The 21413-nt window shown below is 40.0% G+C and overlaps 1 protein-coding gene across 2 annotated transcripts in view; it reads right to left on the bottom strand.

The window, feature by feature from the left end:
* The window catches only part of LOC126194825 (sister chromatid cohesion protein PDS5 homolog B-B), a 204540-nt gene that overhangs the window by 72623 nt on the left and 110504 nt on the right, over positions 1-21413 (bottom strand). For both annotated transcript variants that reach the window (XM_049933153.1, XM_049933154.1), the window contains exons 14-16: positions 20545-20696; positions 2756-2881; positions 498-739 (exon numbers count right to left, since the gene is read on the bottom strand). In XM_049933153.1, coding sequence (XP_049789110.1) covers positions 498-739; positions 2756-2881; positions 20545-20696 — 520 coding nt within the window. The remainder of the gene's footprint in view (positions 1-497; positions 740-2755; positions 2882-20544; positions 20697-21413) is intronic.

Below are 21413 nucleotides of genomic sequence, written 5' to 3'. Positions count from 1 at the left end.
CTTGGATCTGTGTTTTCACTGAGAAGTGATTTCAGATTTCAAAGGGCTTGTGCCACTCCTCCCTCCCCAGTATCTGATTTACAGCCACCTTCTTCTTCTGGCACTACCTGAAGGATGCCAAGTTCACAGCTATTCACATTATTTGATTTTTAGACATTGACCACACCATGTGTGATTTTATTTCAACACATACACAGACTTATTTCAATGTGTTGTGTGTACTTGTTGTGCCAATACCTGTTATGTTTTTGTTGCATTATTATTAAGGATCCCATTGTATACTATTCTTTACACACTGCTGTATGGATCATAATATGCTGGAAGCAAATAATATAATTTTTGTTTGATTCATATGATAACGCCCTAACTAAATTAATTATGAGTAATTTTAAATGGCAAAAATGTTTGGTTCAAATAAATGACATTCTTGGACTGAAAACTGATCTCATTCACAATACCCACAGTTTGTAATTAAACATACGTGCATGTCTACAAACCTGTATCTGCCTTGCTGCAGAAGGTCACCATCATGCATGACAAATGCATTCAACATACGAAAAGTTTTCTGAGCAGAGAGCACATCTTCCTTGAGGCCCAATAGCCAACGAGCCATTGTTTTCATGCCTTCTAGTTTACACCTAGTTTCCTCTGGCAACTGGTCTTGCAGACACCAGTTCCCCAATGTGCAGCTCACAGAATCGCACTGAGGTGCTTCTTTCACAAGCAACTCTTTCACAATCTGAAATGAAAAGTGAGCTTATGAATTCAGCTGCTCATAAATGCAGAAAAATTATAACATAAAACCAATTTTATTTGAACAATGGAAGGAGCAGTGGTAGCCGTTTAGTTGAGGCACCGCACACGCTATTTTCAAACGAACTATTCTGGCATTCAACTTAATCAATTGAAAAACCTCAGAAAGGCAAAGTCTCAATAAAAACATTCTCATAAAGGCATGTTTAATGTCTTAACCAATGTGCCACCTCACACTGTAGGAAAATTCAGCGTCAAGTTTCCACGACGTATTATGTAAACAAATTTGTCATAGCTTTACTCAACACAGCAGAAACCTAAAGTTACCTTGAGTAGTATTCTACTCTTTACTGATTTAGCTGTCTTTCACAGCACTGCATGTTTCTCTGAATGCCCCTCACCAGAGTGTCACTTTACTTTCTGCATAATTTATTACAAGGTCTCTGTATTTGCATGCACCCTCTCTTTTAAGATAAACTATGAGCATATGTATGAGGGTCACTCCAAAAGAAATGCACACTATTTTTTTAAAATCCATAGTTTACTCTACATGTTTGAAAGTTGTACAGTGTGTAGATACATCCTTCAGAAACAATATTTTCATTTCTCCACATAATTTCCATCCCTCTCAACTGCCTTACGCCATCTTGGAACCACAGTCTGTATACCCGCATGGTAAAATTCTGGACCAACCTGTTGGAGCCCCTGTTTGGCAGCGTGCACAAGGGAGTCATCATCTTCAAACCTTGTTCCCAAAGAGATGATAGTCACAGGGAGCCAGCTGAGGACTGTTAAGGTGGGTATTTCAGTGTTGTACATCCGAGTTTTGTGATCGCTTCCATGGTTTTTTGACTGACATGTGGTCGTGCATTGTCGTGCAACAGCAAAACATCCTGCTTTTGTCAATGTGGTCGAACATGACTCAGTCGAGCTTGAAGTTTCTTCAGTGTCGTCACATATGCATCAGAATTTATGGTGGTTCCACTTGGCATGATGTCCACAAGCAAGAGTCCTTCGGAATCGAAAAACACCAGAGCCATAACTTTTCCAGCAGAAGGTATGGTTTTGAATATTTTTTTCTTGGGTGAATTTGCATGATGCCACTCCACTGACTGCCTCTTCATCTCTGGTGAAAAATGATGGAGCCATGTTTCATCACTTGTCACAATTCTTCCAAGAAATTCATCTCCACCATTCTCATACTGTTCCAAAAGTTCACTGCATACGGTTTTTCTTGTTTCTTTGTGAGCCACTGTCCACATCCTGGGAAACCACCTGGCACAAACCTTTTTTAACGCCAACACTTTCAGTATTCTGCAAACACTTCCTTCTCCTATCCCAACGTAGCGTGACAATTTGTTCACTGTGATGCGTCTGTCAGCAGTCACCAATTCATTAACTCTCTGCACATTGTCTGGAATGTGTGCAGTACCAGGCATGCTGCTGTGAGGAGAGTCCTCAATATTGCTGTGCCCGCTTTCATCATGTAACCTGCTTGCCCGCCGACTAACTGTACTATGATCGACAGCAGCATCTCCATACAACTTTTTCAACCTCTTGTGGATGTTTCCCACCGTCTCGTTTTCACAGCACAGGAATTCTATGACAGCATGTTGCTTCTGATGAATGTCAAGTGTAGCAGCCATCTTGAAGACATGCTGTGACGGCGCCACTCACGGGATCAGGTTGAACTAAGTTCGAAAACAAGCGGGAATAATGTATCTACACACTGTAAAACTTTCACACATGCAGAATGAAAACTGTATTTATACAAAAATAGTGTGCATTTCTTTTGGAGTGACCCTCATATTTCCACAAGGTTTGGTTGACACTAGCTTTTCATTTTGAAACTGTGTACTGCTGTCACAAATAATATTTAAAAAAACTATGTTGGATTGTCCTTTAATCTGTTTACCACATTTCAGTTGGACTTAATGTATTGCTAACCCACTGGAAAACAAGCATCCAGCTACAATCGAAATGAATAAGTATGTGAACTTACCTTCCTAGATACTATGTTCTTTAGATGAACTGGATATCTGTCAGGCAGGTTATAAGCGATATGCCCCAGAGCTACTATGGCAGTTCGATAATATTCTGAACTTTGATTCAGATTTGATTTAACTTTCTGCAAATAGACAAAAAGTATTAAAGAACCATATGTAGAAATGAGATCTACTATGTTTACTAATTTTACAATCATGATAAGAAAAAGATTTTGTTATGTTCTGTAACATCATTCACAATTTGCCAATGGTTCAACGAGCTACATCCACTTCTAAGGCCTGCACGTTTCTTTGGACGACGAAAAAAATGCAGTTAGTTTTAGTGAATACCAAGTACCTTACGGAGAGTAGGTCAACACATTCTTTAGTTTTCACATTTCATCTGTCTCCTTTCTTGTGATGCAGAACAGTTAAAGGACTGTTCCAATTTTGAGGAATTGCCTTAATCCATTGGAAAACAAAACACTGATTACACCCACATTCATATATCGAAGAACACAAGTGTACAAATCAATAAAGATGTTTCCTTTAGAATTAATCAGGATAGTGGTGGTCAGGTAAGGAGTTAAGTATCACAAAAACTATTCCCAGTGGTCATATATGATGGAATATGCGTTGATGAAATATCTCAACCACATCAATTTGCTGATAATGTTGTTCCATTTGTCTCAAATGCAGACAAACTTAAGCAAAAAATGGAAGAAGTTAATGGGTCACATTTGAAAGTATGCCTGGAAATTAATAACAATAAGACTAAAACAAAGCATAAAATATACTTAAAACAAAACAGTTGAAATTAACAATGATGATTTGATGACTTTTTGTACTTATGCAACTGAAGACAACTACTTCATAGGTAGTAAACAAAAAACACAATTGTGACAGTAATGAATATGAAACAGAAGTGGGAGAGACTTGCAGACAAGTGAATGTGCAGTATATGGACCAAACAAGTTTTTTCTGAATTCCCAGTCAAGAAAAGACCCATGATGACAATCTTCTGGAGAGTGCCGAGAGTGCCTAGGGAGCATTAGAAACATGTAGGAGCAACATGGATACATAAGGCTGAAGCCCATTAGGCATGAAAAAGTCTAGAGGAGACCTTTATCCAGAAATTATTGTTGAATGGCTGATCATGATTATGGTGATAAGGTATAGATAGATAAGAAATTTACTGCAGGGAGATGGCTGTAGATGACTGGAGAGAACAGACCCTTTTTAAAAGCTTCAATTTTTCAAAGTACCTTTCTCATTAAGAAAGGGAGGACACAGCATGTTATATTGGATGGAGAGTCATCGTCAGATGTAAAAGTAACTTCAGGTGTGCCCCAGGGAAGTGTGTTGGGACCCTTGCTGTTCATATCTTATACTAGTAATCTTGCAGACAATATTAATAGTAAAACCAAGCTTTTTGCAGATCATGTAGTTATCTATAATGAAGCACTATCTGAAAGAAGTTGCATAAATATTCAGTCAGATCTTGGTAAGATTTCAACACAGCGCAGAGATTGGCAACTTGCCCTAAATGTTCAGAAATGTAAAATTTTGCACTTCACAAAACGAAAAGAACATAGTATCCTATGAGTCACTGTTGGAATAAGCCAACTCACAGAAATACTCGGGGTAACACTTTGTAGGGATATGAAATGGAATGATCACAAAGGTTCAGTCGTGGGTAAAGCAGATGTAGACTTCAGCTTCATGGTGGAATACTGGGGAAGTACAATCAGTCTACAAAGGAGATTGCTTACAAATCACTCATGCAAGTGGTTCTCGAATATTGCTCAAGTGTGTGGGACACGAAGCACATAGGATTAACAGGGGACATTGAACATATACAGAGAAGGGCAAAGGGCAGTAAGAATGGTCACAGATTTGTTTATCTGTTGGAGCGTGTCGCAGAGACAAGGAAGGAACTGAACTGTAAGAATACTGAAGATAAACATAAACTATTCCAAGGAAGTCCATTAACAAAGTTTCAAGACCCAGCTTTAAATGATGACTCTAGGAATATACCACAACCACCTGCACATCACACACAAAGGGATCTTGAGGATAAGATTCGAATAATTTCTGCATGCATAGAGGCATTCCAACAATCATTCTTCCAGTGCTCTAAACGTGAATGGAACAGGAAGAAACCCTAATAACTGATACAATGGGACTTACCCTCTGAAATGAACGTCATAGTACTTTGCAGAGTATAAATGTAGATGTAGACCTGAGTGCCGTTGTATGCTCACATTCTAAATTCAAGTCTTGTCAGTAAGACTGTTATCACTGTTCCTACCAGGCTTGTAACAAAGCAGGTGGGTTCTCTCCCTGTTATCTTCCCCCCGGCCTCCCCATATTTATAAGACAGGTGCACAGCACCAAAAATCTCAATTATTTACTCACGGCTTAGCCAATTTCACTTTATTATCTATGTCATTCATCTCATGAATTAGAAGTCATTGATGTAATTAGTTAACCTGAAAATTGCACTAACTACAAATAAAATTAATTTCAAACTTCGTTGTCACTGTTCATAGGTAAACATACACCCAATTACTAACTTTTGGGTAAAGTAGAGGAAAAAGACAGAGAAATAAACATGACATTTGTACAGCTAATGTTGGAGACATGGTAGCAAATTTTGCACCCATTTAGCTTCAGAGTAATTAAGATCTTTCATAAAAACACTGTTACTGAAATAGAATCCCATATTTTGACTAGCTAGACCGCGTAATTTAATAGCAATTGTTGTTATATCTGAAAGTCCACATTTAGAAGAATCTTCCTTTACTATTCATATGCTCAGAAACCTGCATCTGTAACTGTAATTTGTAGAACTCCAGCAAACAACAATAGATAAATTTAGTGTTACTTATTGTAATATTATAAAACTGAGGCTGCTGGGAGCCATTTCAGTGAGTCTGCATAGGTATATAACGTGAGCAAGATATGTACCTGAAATTACAGCAAAATGTAACGCAAATGTGTTAGCAAAAACTACAACTCGGACAATGTGCAGAGTTTTATCTAAATTTCACAACTGGAGATCGTTCAGTTATTCAGTGACTGTTTTTAATGAGTTACTGTGAACTTGCAATTAAACTAAAAAACTGCATTAATCTTCAATACCGCATTCTGAAAACTAAGGCAATAGTATTGAACTGTGAACTGTGTAATTTCAGAATTATGTTTACGGTGCACATTGTTTTTGTTTTGATTTGGCTATTCTATATCCTTGGAAGGACAGTGCAATTAGTAAATGTGTTAATATTTTACCTGCCACATTAAAATCCATGGGTCAGTTCAGAGTTAAATTACTGCACCTGAATAATCATTATTACAGGACATCAATTGTGTGTAGTATGTGGTTCCTGGAAATACTAGAAGGTATCACATAGATTATATAATGGCAAGACAGAGATTTAGGAACCAGGTATTAAATTGCAAGACATTTCCAGGGGCAGATGTGGACTCTGACCACAATCTATTGGTTATGAACTGTAGATTAAAACTGAAGAAACTGCAAAAAGGTGGGAATTTAAGGAGATGGGACCTGGATAAACTGACTAAACCAGAGGTTGTAAAGAGTTTCAGGGAGAGCATAAGGGAACAATTGACAGGAATGGGGGAAAGAAATACAGTAGAAGAAGAATGGGTAGCTTTGAGGAATGAAATAGTGAAGGCAGCAGAGGATCAAATAGGTAAAAAGACGAGGGCTAGTAGAAATCCGTGGGTAACAGAAGAGATACTGAATTTAATTGATGAAAGGAGAAAATACAAAAATGCAGCAAGTGAAGCAGGCAAAAAGGAATACAAACGTCTCAAAAATGAGATCGACAGGAAGTGCAAAATGGCTAAGCCGGGATGGCTAGAGGACAAATGTAAGGATGTAGAGGCTTGTCTCACTAGGGGTAAGATAGATACTGCCTACAGGAAAATTAAAGAGACCTTTGGAGAAAAGAGAACCACTTGTATGAATATCAAGACCTCAGATGGAAAACCAGCTCTAAGGAAAGAAGGGAAAGCAGAAAGGTGGAAGGAGTATATAGAGGGTCTATACAGGGGCGATGTTCTTGAGGACAATATTATGGAAATGGAAGAGGAGGTAGATGAAGATGAAATGGGAGATATGATACTGCGTGAAGAGTCTGACAGAGCACTGAAAGACCTGAGTCGAAACAAGGCCCCGGGAGTAGACAACATTCCATTGGAACTACTGACGGCCTTGGGAGAGCCAATCCTGACAAAACTCTACCATCTGGTGAGCAAGATGTATGAGACAGGCGAAATACCCTCAGACTTCAAGAAGAATATAATAATTCCAATCCCAAAGAAAGCAGGTGTTGACAGATGTGAAAATTACCGAAGTATCAGTTTAAGAAGCCACAGCTGCAAAATACTAATGCGAAATTCTTTACAGACGAATGGAAAAACTAGTAGAAGCCGACCTTGGGGAAGATCAGTTTGGATTCTGTAGAAATACTGGAACACGTGAGGCAATACTGACCTTACGACTTACCTTAGAAGAAATATTAAGGAAAGGCAAACCTACATTTCTAGCATTTGTAGACTTAGAGGAAGATTTTGACAATGTTGACTGGAATAATCTCGTTCAAAGTCTGAAGGTGGCAGGGGTAAAATACAGGGAGAGAAAAGCTATTTACAATTTGTACAGAAACCAGATGGCAGTTATAAGGGTGGAGGGGCATGAAAGGGAAGCAGTGGTTGGGAAGGGAGTGAGACAGACTTGTAGCCTCTCCCCGATGTTATTCAATCTGTATATTGAGCAAGCAGTAAAGGAAACAATAGAAAAATTTGGAGATGGTATTAAAATCCATGGAGAAGAAATAAAAACTTTGAGGTTCACCGATGACATTGTAATTCTGTCAGAGACAGCAAAGGCTTGGAAGAGCAGTTGAACGGAATGGACAGTGTCTTGAAAGGAGGATATAAGATGAACATCAACAAAAGCAAAACGAGGATAATGGAATGTAGTCGAATTAAATCGGGTGATGCTGAGGGAATTAGATTAGGAAATGAGACACTTAAAGTAGTAAAGGAGTTTTGCTATTTGGGGAGCAAAATAACTGATGATGGTCGAAGTAGAGAGGATATAAAATGTAGACTGGCAATGGCAAGAAAAGCGTTTCTGAAGAAGAGAAATTTGTTAACATCGAGTATAGATTTAAGTGTCTGGAAGTCGTTTCTGAAAGTATTTGTATGGAGTGTAGCCTTGTATGGAAGTGAAACATGGACGATAAATAGTTTGGACAAGAAGAGAATAGAAGCTTTTGAAATGTGGTGCTACAGAAGAATGCTGAAGATTAGATGGGTGATCACATAACTAATGAGGAGGTATTGAATAGAATTGGGGAGAAGAGGAGTCTATGGCACAACTTGACAAGAAGAAGGGACCGGTTGGTAGGACATGTTCTGAGGCATCAAGGGATCACAAATTTAGCATTGGAGGGGCGCATGTAGGGTAAAAATCGTTTATGGAGACCAAGAGTTGAATACACTAAGCAGATTCAGAAGGATGTAGGTTGCAGTAAGTATTGGGAGATGAAGAAGCTTGCACAGGATAGAGTAGCATGGAGAGCTGCATCAAACCAGTCTCAGGACTGAAGACCACAACAACAACAACAACATGTGGTTCACCCTTTACCTGCAATTACATTAAACTGAATGATATTCAATCTGGCCATAAACAGTAGGATATTTAATATCAAAGTAGTGTTGTGTGAGTGCAGCACAATGAGTAGGAGATGGATACTGTCAGAAATTTTGTGATTAAGTTGTGCCCATTGCTATTTGTGGTGTGAAGTCATAAGGTGGCCAATACAGAGCTTGCAGGCACACAAAGTGAATGGTGATCTAAGACAACAATATGAAAGGGGTTAAGTCAGCTACAGTTATAGCCACTGGTCTCAAAACTGGCCCTATTTCCCATGATTAAGTGGTTTACTAATCTAGAAAGTTTCATTCTGGCCAATTGACACAACTGTGGCTTGACGCATTTGCTCCCAACAGTCTGTGTTTACTGTGTGCTCATAAGCAGGGACAGAATGAAATAACTGCTGTTGATGTAGTTCTGGAATCTTTAAATTTTCCTACTGCACATGCTTGCAGATGAAGCACTCTGACTGCAATTGCAGCAGTCATGTCATCTTAGGAGTCTACGTGGCATTCAGTGTGGGCATACTTGCACCTGTGCACATGATTGGAAAGAGAGCCACAAGATAATAAGCACTGGGAGGACTATATGGGGAGTGAGATACATATTGAGAGGGGAGTAGAGATGAAGTGGTGGGTTCTTTTAGTTGCAAAAGAGGAGGAGGAATCAGAGTTATTAGCAAATAGGAATAACCAGGTAGCAGAAGATGTAGTTTAAATAAAGGGAAATACAGTTGTTCTGGGAGTGAATGATTGGAATTTGGATCTTTGGCGAGACAGGTGGATGAAATGAAACAGTTTCCTGCAGCGCTCGCGCGTGTGTGCGTGTGTGTGTGTGTGTGTGTGTGTGCGTGTGTGTGTGTGTGTTTTGACTTTATGAATACTCACATTTTAAAGGGAATGAATGTGGACAAAATTGCTAAAATTGTTGCACACTGACGTTTAAGGTGAGAATGAGAGGCAACAGGAGAGAATATTTGAGGAGGAAGGCGAACCAGAAAGTGAGAGTGAAGAGAAAATGGAATTTGTTTTTGATGAGGACAGTGAAGTGAAACAATGTTGCAATCCGAATCTGTTGGATAGATTGGGAAATATGCAGACTATAGGATTAGTGGTGAGTTATTAGATGAAGAGCAGTCCTTTGTGGATGAAGAGAAAGAGAACCATTCAGTCATCCAAGCTCAAACACAAAGTGTCCCCATGAAAGTTTTGCTAGGGAGCGGAAGTGAGGTTTGCGGGAATTCACAGGCACGATATGAGTCAATGGCTATGCAGATGGAATTGTAGCCATGTTGGTACAAAGGGTACCAGGAAATTGACAAAAGCATTTAAGTAGGAAATTTCATTGCATATTTCAATACTGGGACAAGCAATCAAATTTAGATTTCTAGTCATTCTTGGGTTAAAGGTAGAATTGCTTTTTAGGGTAGAATTGATCAACAAATTGAAAAGAAAAACTGACTTTGCAAACAGGGTATTTTGCTCTGATTTAAACAGGTATGTTCAGGAGGCGCCATTCGTTGACCAGGTAGATAAAAATCAGATGGAAACAGGGTACACTGAAGGAATATGGCTCAAGGGACAACAGTTCTGGATGGCAGGAGAAAATGATCATTGACAAAGAGAAAGATATATAAGAATTTACAGACAGACAGTGTAAAGACCTAAGAAAGGTTCTGTGTAGAAATAAAATGACCCGTTTTGGGAGAGGAGGTGTAAATGAAACATGGAGGAGATGTTACAAAAGTTCCAAGGAACCAAGTACTTAATGCCATTTGACATTACTTGCAGGTACTGGAACATAAAGTTTACAGAAAAATCAAGAAAACGCACTGCCTTCCTCCACAAAGGAAAATGCTATCTATTTCAAGTGGATGAAGTTTTGGGTAGGGCTAAGTTACGCCAGGTTAATGATATTTTTATCCTGACTAAAAATTGGGAAGAGCAATCTAATTTGTTGAATGATGCACTAATTGGGAAGAGCAATCTAATTTGTTGAATGATGCACTATCTGTTCTGCTTGGGGGGGGGGGGGGGGGGGGCAAGGGAGACTGAAGGAAAAAAGTGAAGCTTTTGGGATACATTACTGAGGGTATGATAGTACCAGATCCTGAGTAGCTGAAAGCTTATACGAATTTACAGCGACCATAAACCAAAAGCAACTGAAAGCAATGTTGGGCCTGTTTGATTTTGATTACAAATTTGTGAGTGGGCACTTATTTAATGATCCCTACATATTGCAGCAGCTAAAGAGGAATGACACTTGATTGTGGATCAAACTATGTGAAGAGCAGTTTGAAAGACTGAAGGAGGAACTGCTCATCAGCAAAATACTATACCATCCTGATGTCAGTATACTATTTTGTATCTCTACAAACACATGTGGTGATGGACTGGGGGTGGAAAAGTGTCTTGGACAACTGCATCTGGTAGTCGAATATTGTCAGCAACAAAAAGGAATTATAGTCAGTCCAAGTTGGAAGCCCTCACTGTCGTGTGTGTGTGCATTTGGCGGAGGGGGGAGGGGAGAGGGGGGGCGGCGGCTTACAGTGTAACTTACTACTGTGTTCGCATGAAACTGATGGCTATGTCTGTGGTAGCATAGCATCACCTCGCAATAGGAGAAGCTAGTTTACATGATTCTCTTTGAAAACATTAGGGAAGCTGCAAGTTTAGGTCCCAAATGCAGGAGGGTCTACCTGGACAAAAATTCTCTAATCTTTGTCAGTGAGGATGGGAACAGCAGACTGGCTTACAGAGATGGTGCCCAAGATAGCTCAATGGGAGGAGGTGAAGCTGCTGGTCAACACACACATATCAATTTGGATACCTAAGCTTCCTGAGGATGTTCCTCCAAAGATTCTATTTGTGAATGTACGTGTGCAAAACCAGAAAGGCTTGACAGATGACTGGAGGGTAATCAAGAAGAAGGTTGCATAGTTCTCACAAGTTACTGTAAGTGTTGCAGATAAACCTGAAACACAGTAAGGTGGCAACTGCCGCCTTGATGCGCCTTCCAGGAAGACAGGAGGTGGACATGCCACTGATCCAGGAACCCTATTTATACAAAAGGGGCATATCAGGCCTACCAGGAACTGGAGGTAAGCTGTTTTTTTAAAAAGAAAAAAACTCATTTGTGTCAAGAATGGAATTTCATTCAGACCAATGGCAAAAACTTCTGTTCCAGGGACTTAGTGACCATAAGGATGAAACAGCATGAGGAAGGATGCACGAGGGAATTTGTATTGGTCTACTTACAAGGGCAGTGCTCATCCTCCCCAGAAAGTGAAAAGACTTGTGGATAGATGCCTGCAGTTGAATGAACAACTGTTGGATGGTTCTGATGCCAATGCCCGCAACCTGGTGTGAGGGAGGAGTGACATCAACAGCAGAGGTGATTGTCTACTGGAATACCTACAAGAAAACAATATAGACATCTAGAATAGGGCTAGGGAACCTACCATCAGGAACAGAAGAAGGGAACAAATAACTGACATAACTACTGGGTCCATCTTAATGGGCAGTTACATCAAAAAATTCACATGCAGATGGAGCCATTCTTATCTGACATCTGTATCAAGTTTGCAGTTAAAATGAGCATTAAACAGACCATGGATTATAGGAATCCTAGGAAAGCAGACTGGGACTCATATTCGAAAGCCCTGAACTCTTACTTAACGGAAGTCAAAATTTTGATATGAAATCCAATAGATTTAAAGGAAGTGGCAGGTAATGTGACTTCTGTCATATGGCCTCATACTTAGAAAACAGTACGATCACAATACGTGCAAAAACAGTACGATCACCAATACATTCACATACAGAATTGTATCTTGGTGATACGTCGTCTTGGGATTTTGAACGAAGCAGGTAAGAAGACTGCAACTCTGTAAGAAGGAAAGGTCAAAGAGCAAAGCATAGGGAGTCCCTTGCCAAATATGACCTTGCTATAAATCAAGTGAAGCCATCATCCTGGAAGGTATTCTGTGAGGAGACTGAAGGTACAACTGTCAGAGCCACCAGACTTCACCAGACTTCACAAAACCCTGCTCTATAAAAGGAGGGTGGAGGGTATACAAGGGCAGCGTATGAGACAATGGATATGCTCCTCAAGACTCTTCCCTCAATGCACTCTAGCAGATAGCACACACGTACATTCAGTCGCTGTGAAGCACTGGCTTACAGGTAACAAACAGGACAACTGGGAACCTGCTAGAAAATGAAATTACTTCGTGAAAATCCAGTGGGCAGTGGGATTATTACAAGTGTCACCAAGCTCAGACGGAAGCTTTCTGGCTCTGCTGCCATAAGCAGGAGATAAATTCATCAGACTTCCATACAGACTGTTCAGAGCCATTCCAATAGCACGAGTTATTCCTAATGCTTGGAGGACAGTGAAGGTTGTTTTCACTCCGAAGCTAAGGAGAACAGGTCATGCCAAGGATAAGTATATGAGACCAATTAGTCTGTCCTCCTTTCTTCTACACACATCAAAAAAAAGTTTTGCATCACCCCTGTTCCCCGAACTCCTGAAGATAGAAGTTGACTGTGGATATTATATCATAGACACAGTCCCTTTGTTTTTTCAGAGACGTCACTAAACCTGCCCAAAGATGTAAACAACCAAGCAGTGCCTATTAGACAGAGGGGGTCCGACAGCCGATCAGTTCCAGTCATTCCACCAAGGAGGAGGTACACAGCTCGTGTTGTCTGTAGTTCAACCATGCCTAGACGGTCAATACCGCGGTTCAACTGTGTCCGCAATGTTACTTTGTGCCAGGAAGGGTTCTCAACAAGGGACGTGTCGAGGCATCTCGGAGTGAACCAAAGTGATGATGGTCAGGCATGGAGAAGGTACAGAGAGACAGGAACTGTCAATGACATGCCTCGCTCGGGCCGCCCAAGGGCTACTACTGCAGTGGATGGCTGCTACCTATGGATTATGGCTCGGAAGAACCCTGACAGCAACGTCACCATGTTGAATAATGTTTTGATGCAGCCACAGGACGTCATGTAATGACTCAAACTGTGTGCAATAGGCTGCATGATATGCAACTTCACTCCTGATTTCCATGGCGAGGTTCTTCTTTGCAACCACGATACCATGCAGCGTGATACAGATGGGCCCAAAAACATGCCGAATGGACCGCTCAGGACTGGCATCACATTCTCTTCACCGATAAGTGTCACATATGCCTTCAACCACACAATCGTCATCGGTAGCATATTGGCGAGGCATTCGTCTTCATGGGCGACAACTCGTGCCGCTACCGTGCACATCTTGTGAATGATTTCCTTCAGGATAACGACATCGCTTGACTAGAGTGGCTTGCATGTTCTCCAGACATGAACCATATCGAACATATTGAACAGGGCTGTTTATGGACGACATGACCCACCAACCACTCTGAGGGATCTACGCCGAATCGCCGTTGAGGAGTGGGACAATCTGGACCAACAGTGCCTTGATGAACTTGTGGATAGTATGCCACGACGAATACAGGCACGCATCAATGCATGAGGAAGTGCTACTGGGTATTAGAGGTACCGGTGTGTACAGCAATCTGGACCACGTTCTCTGAAGGTCTCGCTGTATGGTGGTACAACATGCAATGTGTGGTTTCCATGAGCAATAAAATGGGCAGAAATGATGTTTATCTCTATTCCAATTTTCTGTACAGGTTCTGGAACTCTTGGAACCGAGGCGATGCAAAACTTTTTTTGATGTGTGTTGATAATAGTAAACATTGTTACTGTACACATCAATAAAGCAGTTTACCTGAGGTTCCTCTACATGAAAACCAACACGCTTATCAACCAAGCAAATCAAAGCTCTGCTTGATGCTGAGGGGGCAGTAAGCAAAACAACCTCCGAATCCATGGGTAAAGCTGCAGAACCAAGGACAGAGCTGCAAAAGAGTATGGCATTAAGACCACTATATGAAGGTGGATTAATACCATGCTGAGTAAATGAAAGGTAGAAGCCACCATAGTGAATGAGAAAATGACGATGAACAGCACCAGAGGGTGTCCGCAAGGAGATGTTTTGTTTCTACTACTGTTTCCGATTTTGCAAACACAGTGTTTTGCTATGATTTAAATAGGTACATTCAGGAGGCTCCATTCGTTGACCAGGTAGATAAAAATCAGATGGAACTATCTTTAAGATGTATTCATTCGGAAACAAGGTATGCTGAAGGAGTATGGCTCAAGGGACAACAGTGCTGGGTGGCAGGAGAAAATGATCATTGACAAAGAGAAAAATATATAAGAATTTAGAGACAGACAGTGTAACGACCTAAGAAAGGTTTTGTGTAGAAATAAAATTACCTGTTTTGAGACAGGAGGTGTGGAACCTAGTGTTGAATAAATTCATTGAAGAGCTAAATACCCGAGGTTACTTTTGATTTTTTATTGGTCCAGTTTTATCATATAGCACAAATTGTACAATTGATATTGGACAGGTCAAAGATAAGTTACAATAATACATAGTATTAGCAATTAAAATTAGGTACCTACTACAATTAATTTTGTTACTTATTCAGAAATTCTCTGACAGAATAGAAACAGTGCTTTATTATAAATGCCTTTAGTTTAGCTTTAAATATTGGATGAGTAGTATTTTTTATTTCCTCTGGTATCTTATTGTGTAGTATTACACCAATGTTAATTATGCTCCTCTGATAGGTGGTTGTTCTGTGATATTTTTGATGTATATTTGATTCCCTTCTGGTACTATAGTTGTGTACACTTTTGTTCTGTAGCAGTTTGCCTGTTTTCAGGAGGTAGTCCCTAGTGAACAAGATAGTTTCATAAATGAATAAACTTGGAACATTTAGAACACCAAGCTCAGTAAAATGGGATTTACAGGACTCCATCTTTTTAAGGCCACAAATTATTCTTAAAGCTCTTTTTTGCATTCTAAAAACCTTTACACTGTGAGTTGAGTATCCCCAGAAAATGATCCCATATCGGATTAGTGAGTTGAACTGTGCATAGTATGCCTGCAGTACTGTTGTTTTGCTTGTTGTAGCCTAAGGTATGATGATGATGATCAAACAACGGTACAGTGTGCACTGAACATTGTGCGAAACAGGTTTAGGAAGCATACATGGGATGTGTACTGGAATCTTATGCTCTTCAATGAAATTCTGGCAGTAGTAGTAAATTATCTGGGAGTAAACCTGGATGCAAAACTAACCTGAACCCTCCACATGATGAATATATGTTCCATGGCAAAAGATGCTCACAAGTGCACTAGAAGGGCCTGCAGACAAAACTGGGGTATACGTCTCAGGAGCATGTACAGGTTCTACACCACTGTTATACACTGAAGAGCCAAATAAATTGGGATACCTACCTAATATCATGTAGGGCCCATGCGAGCACACAAAAGTGCTGCAACATGTCGTGGCGTGGACTCAGCTAATGTCTGAAGAAGTGCTGGAGGGAACTGACACCATCAATCCTGCAGGGCTGTCCAAAAAATCCCTGAGAGTCCAAGGGGGTAGATGTCTTCTGAACAGCATGTTGCAAGGCATCCCAGATATACTCAACAATGTTCATGTCTGGGGAGTTTGATAGCCAGCGGAAGTGTTTAAACTCAGAAGACTGTTCCTGGAACCACTCTGTTCTGGACGTGTGGGAATTGCCCAATTCCGTCAGAATGCACAATGGACATGAATGGATGCAGTTGATCAGATAGGATGCTTGTGTATGTGTCACCTGTCAGAGTAATATCTAGACCTATTAGGGGTCCGTATCACTCCAACTGTACATGCTCCTCACCCTTAAAGTGCCTCCACCTGCTTGAACAGTCTCCTACTGACATGCAGGGTCCATGGATTCATGAGGCTGTCTTCATACCCATGCACATCCATCCAATCGATAAAATTTTAAACGAGACTTGTCCAACCAGGCAACATGTTTCCAGTCATCAACAGTCCAACATCTATGATGATGGGCCCGGGTGAGGCATAAAGCTTTGTGTCGTGCAGTCATCAAGGGTACAGGAGTGGGCCTTCGGCCCCGAAAGCCCATATCAATGATTTTTCATTGACTGGTTAGCATGCTGACGCTTGTTGATGGTCCAGCACTGAAATCTGCACCAATTTGCAGAAGGGTTGCACTTCTGTCACACTGAAACTCTTCAGTCGTTGTTGGTCCTGTTCTTGCAGAATCTTTTTCTAGCCACAGTGATGTCAGAGATTTGATGTTTTACTGGGTTCCTGAGATTCATCGTACACCCGTGAAATGGTCGTATGGGAAAATCCCCACTTCATCGCTACCTCGGAGATGCTGTGTCCCATTGCTCATGTGCCAACTATAACACCACATTCAACCTCACTTAAGTCTTGATAACCTGCCATTTTAGCAGCAGTAACCAATCTAACAACTGCGCCAGACACTTGTTTTCTTATAGAGGCACTGCTAACCGCAGCATCTTATTCTGCCTGTTTACATATCTCTATATTTGCATACACATGCCTATACTAGTTTCTTTGGCGCTTCAGTGTAAGACCTATGGGGCTACAGTATGGTGGAATAAAGTAGAATAGAAAATTGTTGCTAAGGAGCTTGGAAAGGTGCAGACACTGGCCTGCCTAACCACAAAAGGTGGAATTGGCATCATACCCAGAGCTGGATGGGGACTATGCTGGTCATAACCCCACTACATCCTTGTGTTACAACGGAGACCGTGGCATGGGAATACACACTAAAAATTGAAAATCTTTGGAATTTCCAGAATCCCACAAAAATATAACGCATATGAAAAATATAGAAATGGTTAGGGAAGCTCACAGCTGCTTCAATAAACCTTTCAATGTAACAACTGGAAGTAGGTATCAGTGGAAGAATGAAACATGATATGGTTCTAGAGACCTAGTCTTGCTTACTGACCATTCAAAATCAAAGGTGCTGGGACTGGGATATACTGGGTACAGCATACACTAGAGACCACAGTCTCTCTAGGGAAACTGGCCACAGTTTTCCAGGCACAGATATTTGATATCAGAGTGTGTATGGACGAGGAGCTATTTATGTGCAAAAGGATCGTGTAATCCACATTCACTCGGGCACCCAAGCAGCCCTGAAGTATCTATCATCTCCTGCGATGTGATCAAAGATCATGCAAAATGCCATGAATACCTTGTGAGGTTAGAGGAACCATCACTAAGTTGACAGTAAAATCAAAATTACATAGCTGGATTGGTAGGCAGCATGCAGAATAGAAGACAAGGATAAAGACAAAGAGAAAGATCAAACTCATGATAAGACGAATGACTGGCCATAAGAGCTTCAGGAAACACCTGAAAACAATGGATACAGAGAAAGAAGCTACCACGTGGAGATTGTGGCGAAGAGGATGAAACGGCACCACCGTCAATCTTCCGATACGAAGCACTGGAGGCCAAAAGACACAGAATATTTGGAACATTAATTCCTGAAGAAACTGTGTCTAATAAAGACTAGACCAAAGTTTGAGACCAAGTGTACTGACTACTAGATATAAAGAACTACTAGCAGTAGATTTGTTTGTCCCCTTACTAGTGTCATAAGGATTGTGCAGTTATATTTTGGTGGTCTAAGATACACTTACAAAATCTGTCAAACTCTTATTCGTCAAGAGAGCAAATGCAAGGAATCTCGTTGATAAATTGGAAAAGAATTATCTACCTTAACTGCGCAAACAAGAGGCCTTAAAATCAGACAATGGATCCCAATTTGTGTCTTAAGTGGCGCAGGCAGTACATGAAGAGGAATGGTATAAGGCAAGTTAAATTTTGGCTCCTTCCCCACAAGGAACTATGGGCGAGAGAGTTATGAGGGAGCTGAATAGTGCATGCAGTGCTTACTGCCATCAAAAATATACTTCATGGGCTACCTACTTTCTTCCATTTTAGACGTCATGAGACCACAGTATTTTCTCTGCATAAGCTCACGCCGGGTGTGAAACCTAGTAATTTCATAAATGAAGAGACTGCATTCCTAGTTATTCATGAGCTAATTGCTGATGAGAAGGAGAAAAGTGTGAAGGTTCAAATGAATAAAAGGGGAAGGAGAAAGTAAGAGATGGCACGACAATAGATTGAAACCTACTTTCTTTGAAATTGGGGATATAGTTTTGGTTAAGACCAAGAAATGGTCAATGAAATGACTCTGAAATAAAGAAATTCTGGCACATGTACCATGTGCCTTTTGAAATAATATAATAATCTCACAAAAATGAATATTTGCTAGCATACCCAAAATCCAATAAGCAATTAGGTTCAAGGAACAACACTAATCTGAAGCGATATACACAGGCAGGAAAAATGTGGTGTAGAGTGTGAGGAGAAGTAACAACTCTGATTTGAAACATTACACTGATCTCATACGAGAACTGGGTAATTCAAGTGGCAGCTGAGAGAACTTGGGGTGTTTTCTTTGGGACTGAGGTGTCAAGGAGGAATATATTTATATGGATGGTGGTTTCATTGTAATACAGTAAGTTTGTTCACTAGGAGGCATGAGGGGGATGCTTGTTTAAGTGTGATGCAATGCAAAGTGTGCGAAGCAAGTCACACAAAGTAGAATTTGTAGTCACTTGTGGGGTGAGATAAGATAGGGGAGTGAGGATAATTTGTTGGGAATAATTGACACAATTTTAAAAATGGGGTGCAATGGGGATGAAAATTGATGTAGACAAGATAAGTAAATGATTAAAAATGTGAGACTCAGCAGGGAAAGGAGATCATATTATAATAAGTAGTCATGCATCATATGAGAGATGTTTTGAACTGTGTGAATTTTACTGAAAAGAGCAAGTGGTGTAATGGTAACATACTGGATAAAAAATTGACGTACTGGAGCAATATGGGATTTCTACAACATTTAAGGTAATTAGATGTGATATCATTTGTTGCACCTACGTGATGACATGTTGTCACAATTCGGGAGGGTGGATGAGTAAACCTAAAAAGATGTGGTTATATCTGTTGATGAGATCGTGATAAGCTGAGTATGTATTTGCCCAACTGAAGACTCACTAATTTTTGTTTAATAGTAAATAATAAGAAATTTTTGTTAACAATATTGTGATAATCATTAGCAGTTGCAAATTTATCTTGCTATCTTTTCTAAATTAAGGGAGGTTGAAATATTCCATAAGTTTTGTTGGAGGGGTTTTGAAAAGTATAGGCAGTTGTACTAGCTTGCTTTTAGACACAGACAGTTGTACTAGCATGCTTTGCTTATTAGTTCCTTTTAAGGGAATTACACACTACCTGTGTGGTTAAGAGGATCATACACATTAAATGTTTAGTGTGTAAGGAAAATATACAAACTGTACTAGCTATATTGCTTGAGAAATGTCTACCTGGGCCATGTGTTAGTGGGCTGATGAGGATAAAATACTAATACCATTTCTTTCTTTTCCTTGTTCTATTTCGTGTTCTTGGAGCACTGGAAAGAACAAAACACTAAGGCTCAGTGACGAGCAAGCACTTACCACAAGGTTGAAGACACAGTGAAATCAATCACAGACTTGTATGTGTGTGGCAGAGCACTTTAATGTTTCTAGAACCAGTGGATCTGTTATATCAATTTTGTCATGTTTTGTTAAATTTCATATGGTCACAAATCACCGACTATTTAAAGCATTAATGTATATAAGATTGTGTGTTGTAGTACCTTCGTAACTGATAAGTTTCGAGAGTGCCATTTGCTTTTGGGTGTCCTCTGTGTTCAAGTATTGAGACTGTAGTCTTCCAGATCTTACAGGCATGAAGAGTTCTGTTGGACTTCAGAATACATGGCCTATGAAGATAACTGCCAGAAACTTTGTGATGAGGTTGTACTGATTATCTGTAAACAAATGTTGGATTTTTGTGTCGCCTACATGATGATACATTCCTCTAGCATAAGCATGTGGCTTTTGTGTCGTCTACATGATGTTACATTCCTCTGGCATAACCAATAAGCATGCTTATGTACTCTGAATTAGTGAGTCTACTAAGGCATATCCTAGATTAAAAATTACTCAGTGTACATTTTTATTGTCTTTGTTAAAGGGTTTGAAAAATCTAGGATACAAAGGGATGACAGGTAATTAAAAAGAGAGAGAGAGAACACTTACCTCCAGTATTTCTGTGAATATGGAGTCCACATTATGAGTGAGATTAACATACAAGCATCGAATAGCTTGCTTTGCTTGTTTTGTTGTTCCCACCTCAGCAAATTTTTTACATACTGGTACAAGATCTCTGACAATGTCAGGAAACAGCTCTCCTGCAACACCCAAGTTAGAGAAAATGAGATTTTAGCTTTCTAGCATTTTGTAGTATATAAGCATTTATTGTCTTCACATATATATTCCTACACTTAACTTCCATATGATACTGTCACAAAATGCACTCATCCCTCACTAATATGTGAATGAATAAGATTTACACTTTCTGTTCTTAAATGTCAATTTGCTCCACAGCAAGGAATAATTCATTTCAGAACAGATATGTAACAAAAATTATAACAGTAAAGTTACAAACAAATATCAGAACTCACAATTATAGGCAGTTAATTCCGTCTCCTTATGACTCTCCGAGTATATCATCTTAGTGACTTACTCATCTTCCAGTTCCCAAAATAAAAGTGTCCCAGGAGGAATGCTCAATATTCAGGGATATGACAAGAACCATCATTCAAAGCAAAAAAGGCTAATAAACGTGGGTGCTAAAATGTAATCCTAAGAGCTATGAGCTCTTCATCATCTTCAATATGGTGAAGCAAATCTCTCCTACTGCAAGCTCTTTGCTTTTCACATTTTGGGAGGAGGCGATATGGACCAAATAAAGAAAAAGAAAAGGTCTAGTATACATGAGCTCTAAAATGGACGCATGAAGTGCTACTATGAGCATTTGTTCAGTAGATAAGAAGTGTTTCACAGCAGTGAACATGAACATATGGTCATAGCTCTTAATGTATGCATTTTAGAGTCCATGTTTACTA

Source organism: Schistocerca nitens, chromosome 7 (genome assembly GCF_023898315.1).
Source record: "Schistocerca nitens isolate TAMUIC-IGC-003100 chromosome 7, iqSchNite1.1, whole genome shotgun sequence".
Classification (NCBI taxonomy): Eukaryota; Metazoa; Arthropoda; class Insecta; order Orthoptera; family Acrididae; genus Schistocerca; species Schistocerca nitens.
Note: the sequence above shows the minus strand (reverse complement) of the source record. Positions and strands in the feature narration are given on the sequence as shown.